The sequence below is a fragment of the Salvelinus sp. IW2-2015 genome, unplaced genomic scaffold (assembly GCF_002910315.2).
Source record: "Salvelinus sp. IW2-2015 unplaced genomic scaffold, ASM291031v2 Un_scaffold1796, whole genome shotgun sequence".
NCBI lineage: Eukaryota > Metazoa > Chordata > Actinopteri > Salmoniformes > Salmonidae > Salvelinus > Salvelinus sp. IW2-2015.
In genome coordinates, this window is record NW_019943169.1 from 28,412 (window position 1) to 34,846 (window position 6,435).

The following is a 6,435-nucleotide window of genomic DNA, read 5'->3' on the forward strand; positions in this document are numbered from 1 at the left end:
CCCCCCTACTCTTAGCCTCGACACAGACCCTTCAACCCCACTGGCCCTCTGACATCAGGTACACTCTCACCCCCTGGCCTCTGACATCAGGTACACTCTCAGGTCACTCTCCCCCCTGGCCCTCTGACATCAGGTACACTCTCACCCCCTGGCCCTCTGACATCAGGTACACTCTCACCCCCTGGCCCTCTGACATCAGGTACACTCTCAACCCCTGGCCCTTTGACATCAGTACACTCTCAACCCCTGGCCCTCTGACATCAGGTACACTTCTCACCCCTGCCCTCTGACATCAGGCTACACTCTCACCCCCTGGCCCTCTGACATCAGGTACCACTCTCACCCCCTGCCCTCTGACATCAGTACACTCTCACCCCCTGCCCTCTGACATCAGGTACACTCTCAACCCGCCCTCTGACATCAGGTACACTCTCCCCTCTGACATCAGGTGACACCTCACCCCTGGCCTCTGAATCAGACAGTTTTAGTTCCGGCCAGTACTAACTCACCTGACCTCTCTCCAGGGTGCCAGGAAGGGTCAGAGGTCACTACCCAGCAGGCCGAGGGGCGAGGAGGTTGCTGGTGTCACAGCACTGCTGGAGTCACTCACGCCGCTCTGGAACAGCTGCACGACCAGGTGAGTGTGTGTCTCAGGTGAGTGTGTGTCTGTGATGTAATCCAGGAGAGAAGTTGTAACTGACATGCGGTCACACTCCCAAATTATTGGCACCCCTGGTACGATGGGGGAGAAATGTATCTGAGGATAGGTGTCTACATTGGCACCCCTGTACGGATGGGAGACATGTATCTGAGGATAGGTGTCTACATTGGCACCCCCTGTACGGATGGGAGAGAGATGTACTCTGAGGATAGGTGTCTACATTGGCACCCCTGGTACGGATGGGGAGAAATGTATCTGAGGATAGGTTGTCTACATTGGCACCCTGGTACGGGAGGGAGAAATGTATCTGAGGATAGGTGTCTACATTGGCACCCCTGGTACGGATGGGGAGAAATGTATCTGAGGATAGGTGTTCTACAATGGCACCCCTTGTACGGATGGGGAGAAATGTATCTTTGTTAGGATAGGTGTTCTACATTGGCACCCCTGGTACGGATTGGGGAGAAATGTATCTGAGGATAGGTGTCTACAATTGGCACCCCTGGTACGGATGGGGGAGAAATGTATCTGAGGATAGGTGTCTACATTGGCACCCCTGGTACGGATGGGGAGAATGTATCTGAGGATAGGTTCTACATTGGCCACCCCTGGTACGGATGGGGAGACATGTATCTGAGGATAGGTTTCTACATTGGCACCCTGGTACGGATGGGGAGACATGTATCTGAGGATAGGTTTCTACATTGGCACCCTGGTACGGATGGGGGAGAAATGTATCTGAGGATAGGTGTCTACATTGGCACCCTGGTACGGATGGGGAGACAGTATCTGAGGATAGGTTTCTACATTGGCACCCCTGGTACGGATGGGAGACATGTGTATCTGAGGATAGGTGTCTACATTGGCACCTGTTTTTAATGCTTTGTGTTCCCTCCCCTTGTAATGATACCAGTACTGAGTCTGTCATGATACCAGTACTGAGTCTGTCATGATACCAGTACTGAGTCTGTCATGATACCAGTACATGAGTCTGTCATGATTACCAGTACTGGTCTGTCATGATACCAGTACTGAGTCTGTCATGATACCAGTACTGAGTCTGTCATGATACCAGTACTGAGTCTGTCATGATACCAGTACTGAGTCTTTAATACTTTAATTTTGTTTAAACAAAATCTTTCACTGTGTATAGTATGAAATGTAAAGTCTTACCATTTTTCTGAGCATGCAGTGTAGCTCAGTATTTTGTATTTATTTTATACATGTAAAAAATCATTTATTTTTTGCTTATTTTTATCGAGAGTGTCAATAATTATGGAGGTGAATGATTGTTTTACCTACAGAGCCTTCAGACAGTATTCATACCCCTCGACTTATTCCACATTTTACAGCCTGGATTCAAAATGTATTAAATAGATTTTAAATAGAATACCCCATATTGACAATGGAAACATGTTTTTAGAAATGTTTTCAAATTGATTGAAAATGAAATACAGAAATCTGATTTACATAAGTATTCACACCCCTGAGTCAATACATGTTAGAGTCACCTTTGGCAGCGATTACAGGTGTAAGTCTCTAAAAGCTTTGCACACCTGGATTGTACAATATTTGCACATAATTATTGAAAAAATGATTCAAGCTCTGAAGTTATTGATCATTGCTAGGCAGCCATTTTCAAATTTTGCCATAGCAACATTCAATGTTATCTTGGTAAGCAACTCCAGTGTAGATTTGACCTTGTGTTGTAGGTTGTTGTCCTGCTGAAAGGTGAATTCATCTCCCAGTGTCTGGTGGAAAGCAGACTGAACCAGGTTTTCCTCTAGGATTTTGCCTGTGCTTAGCTCTATTCCGTTTCTTTTTTATCCTAAAAAACTGCCTAGTCCTTGCCGATGACAAGCATACCCATAACATGATGCAGCCACCACCATGCTTGATATGAAGAGTGGTACTCAATGATGTGATGTGTTGGATTTGCCCCCAAACATAACACTTTGTATTCAGGACATAAAGTAAAGTTAATCTCTTCGCAATTTTTTTTACAGTTTTACTTTAGTGCAGGATGCATGTTTGGAATATTTTTATTCTGTACAGGCTTCCTTCTTTTCACTCTGTCATTTAGGTTAGTATTGTGGAGTAACTACAACCTTGTTGATTCATCCTCAGTTATATCACAGTTCTTAAACTCTGTTTTAAAGTTACCATTGGCCTCATGGTGAATTCCCTGTGTGGTTTCCTTCCTCTCCGGCAACTGAGTTAGGAAGAGACACCTGTATCTTTGTAGTGACTGGGTGCATTGATACACCACCCAAAGTGTAATAATAACTTCACCATACTCAAAGGAATATTCAATGTCTGCCTTTTTATTTTTACCCATCGACCAATAGCAGCTCTTTGCAAGGCAATGGAAACCTCCCTGTGTCTTTGTGGTTGAATCTGTGTTTGAAATTCACTTCTCGACTGAGGAACCTTCCAATGATCTGTATGTGTGGGYTACAGAGATGAGGTAGTCATTCATAAATCATGTTAACCACCATTATTGCCCACAGAGTGAGTCCATACAACTTATTATGTGACTTGTTAAGCACACTTTTACTCCTGAACTTTCACTGAACAAAAATATAAACGCAACATGCAGCAATATAAAATATTTTACTGAGTTACAGTTCATATGAGGAAATCAGTCAATTTAAATACATTAATTAGGCCCCAATCTATTGATTTCACACGACTGGGAATACAGATATGCATCTGTTGGTCACAGATACCTTTTTTATTTTTAGTAGGGGTGTGGATCAGAAAACCAGTCAGTATCTGGTTTTGCCTCATGCAGCGTGACACATCTCCTTCACACAGAGTTGATCAGGCTGTTGATTGTGGCCTGTGGAATGTTGTCCCACTCCTCTTCAATGGCTGTGCGAAGTTGATAGGATATTGGCGGGAACTGGAACACGCTGTCGTACACGTCGATCCAGAGCGTCCCATGGTGTGTATGCAGCCATACATTTTCAGGTTCCAGGAATTGTGTACAGATCCTTGCGACATGGGGTCGTGCATTATCATGCTGAAACATGAGGTGATGGCGGTGGATGAATGGGCACCAGGATCTCGTCACGTTTTCTCTGTGCATTCAAATGGTCATCGATTTAAAATGCAATTGTGTTTGTTGTCTGTAGCTTATCCCTGCCCATACCATAACCCCACTGCAACCATGGGGCACTCTGTTCACAACGATGACATCAGCAAACCACTCACCCACACACACGCCGTCTGCCCGGTACAGTTAAAACRGGGATTCATCCCTGAAGAGTACACTTCTCCAGCATGCCAGTGGCCATCGAAGGTGAACATTTGCCCACTGAAGTTGGTTACGACGCCGAACTGCAGTCAAGTCAAGACCCTGGTGAGGACAACGAGCACGCAGGTTTCTGCCAGTTTGTACAAACCCACAGTTTCATCAGCTGTCTGGGTGACTGGTCTCAGACGATCACGAGGTGAAGAAACCGGATGTGGAGGTCCTGGGCTGTCGTGGTCTGCGGTTATGAGGCTGGTTGGACATACTGCCAAATTCTCTAAAACAACGTTGGAGGRGGCTTATGGTAGAGAAATTAACATTCAATTCTACTGTAACAGCTATGGTGGACATTCCTGCAGTCCAGCATGCCAATTCTACACTCCCTCGAGGCTCAAGACATCTGTGGCATTGTGTTGTGTTACAACTGCACATTTTAGAGTGGCCTTTTATTGTCCCCAACACAAGGTGCACCTGTGTAATGATCATGCTGTTTAGTCAGCTTCTTGATATGCCACACCTGTCAGGTAGATGGATTATCTTGGCAAAGGAGAAATGCTCACTAACAGGGATGAAAACACATTTGTGAGGGGAATAAACTTTTTGTGTTTATGGAACATGTCTGTGATCTTTTATGTCAGATCATGAAACATGAGACCAACACTTCACGTTGTGTTTTATAGTTTTGTTCAGTATAGTTAGCCTTTCCATAACAAAGGGTTTGAATACTTATTGACTCAAGACATTTCAGCTTTTCATTTTGTAGAAATTTGTAGACATGTCTAAAAAAACAATTCCACTGTGACATTGTTGTATTGTGTGTATATCACAACATCAATGTCATCCATGTTAAATTCAGGCTGTAACACAACAACATGTGGGAAAAAGTCACCGGGTGTGAATACTTTCTGAAGGCTCAGTACCTCTTGTTGCTCCTGTATAGGACCTCTTCTAAAATCTAAATGTAACTTGTAAAACACTTTTTAATAAAAGCATCATTTCCTCTCTCAGTGTGTGTTCCTGCGTGGTGAGGAGGCCGGTCCTAGCCGGTTCTCTGTGTGCGCGTTACGTGTAGCTGTGTCTGATCTGACCCAGATGATGAGTGTGTTCAGCCGTGTGTACGACACGGACTTCAGATCCTACTGCTGCAGAGACCCTCCCAGCCTCAGATCACACACACACATCTTCAGCACTGTCCATAGGCTGCTCACCGCCTGCAACACGGTATGCACACACACATTGTCTCTGTGTTCCTCTGAGGACTGACTGTGTTTTCATAGCAGTCCTCGCTCTCTCTTTGTGTGTTTAATTATTAATACATAGAAAGCGTTAGCATCCCTCTCTGTTTGAACTAGCGAGTTGCATTCGATGCAAGCTAAGTTATTAAAAAATATATTCTACAAAATGTCTCTCTCTAGGAGCTGGAGGTCCTGCGGCAGGTATCAGAGGTGTCTGTCTGTCTGTCTGACACGGTGAATGAGGTACACTCAGACCCTTGCTACTGGAGCCACGGACACAAACACACCCTCTGTGAGTATAAACACACAGACCCTGGCCTTCACAAACACACCCTCTGTGAGTATAAACACACAGACCCTGGCCTTCACAAACAACCCCTCTGTGAGTATAACACACAGACCCTGGCCTTCACAACACACCCTCTGTGAGTATAAACAACAGACCCTGGCCTTCACAAACACACGCTCTGTGGAGTATAACACACAGACCCTGGCCTTCCACAAACACACCCTCTGTGAGTAATAAACACCACAGACCCTGGCCTTCACAAACACACCCTCTGTGAGTATAAAAACACAGACCCTGGCCTTCACAAACACACCCTCTGTGAGTATAAACACACAGACCCTGGCCTTCACAAACACACCCTCTGTGAGTATAAACACACAGACCCTGGCCTTCACAAACAACTTTGCCATATTATACATACAGTACCAGTCAAAGGTTTTAGAACACCTTCTCATTCAAGGGTTTTTCTTTATTTTTACTATTTTCTACATTGTAGAATGAGACATCAAAACTGTGAAATAACACATATGGAATCATGTAACCAAAAAAGTGGAGGTGTGTACAGGTGACACTCGGTGATTTTTATTTTATTTTCAAGGCACAGTTATACAGAACTATGCCATGATGTGAACTGCTGTTTCTCTTGGCTTGAGTTTGAGTTTATTTTATTTGTACAGGGACAGTGCACATTAATCAACGTTTCAGTAAAAGTGCCGGTTTTAGCCAGCCGGCTAATTTTCAACCGCAGTCCCTGAGCAGGTTAATAAAAACAATTACAATATAGACAATCATTGAGCAGTGAGCACACGCAGAGCAACATAGGACAAGCAAGACGTAGCATACAGACAGAGCAACATAGAACAAGACATAGCATACAGACAGAGCAACATAGGACAAGCAAGACGTAGCATACAGACAGAGCAACATAGGACAAGCAAGACGTAGCATGCAGACAGAGCAACATAGGACAAGCAAGACGTAGCATACAGACAGA

General features: G+C 44.6%; 1 protein-coding gene across 1 annotated transcript in view; it reads left to right on the plus strand.

The window, feature by feature from the left end:
• Positions 1–6,435, plus strand: part of haus7 (HAUS augmin-like complex, subunit 7) — a gene marked incomplete at its 5' end in the record, with an annotated part of 45,880 nt that overhangs the window by 27,930 nt on the left and 11,515 nt on the right. Inside the window, 5 exon segments of the mRNA XM_070439599.1 lie at positions 233–264; positions 524–600; positions 603–637; positions 4,926–5,138; positions 5,333–5,444. Coding sequence (XP_070295700.1) covers positions 233–264; positions 524–600; positions 603–637; positions 4,926–5,138; positions 5,333–5,444 — 469 coding nt within the window.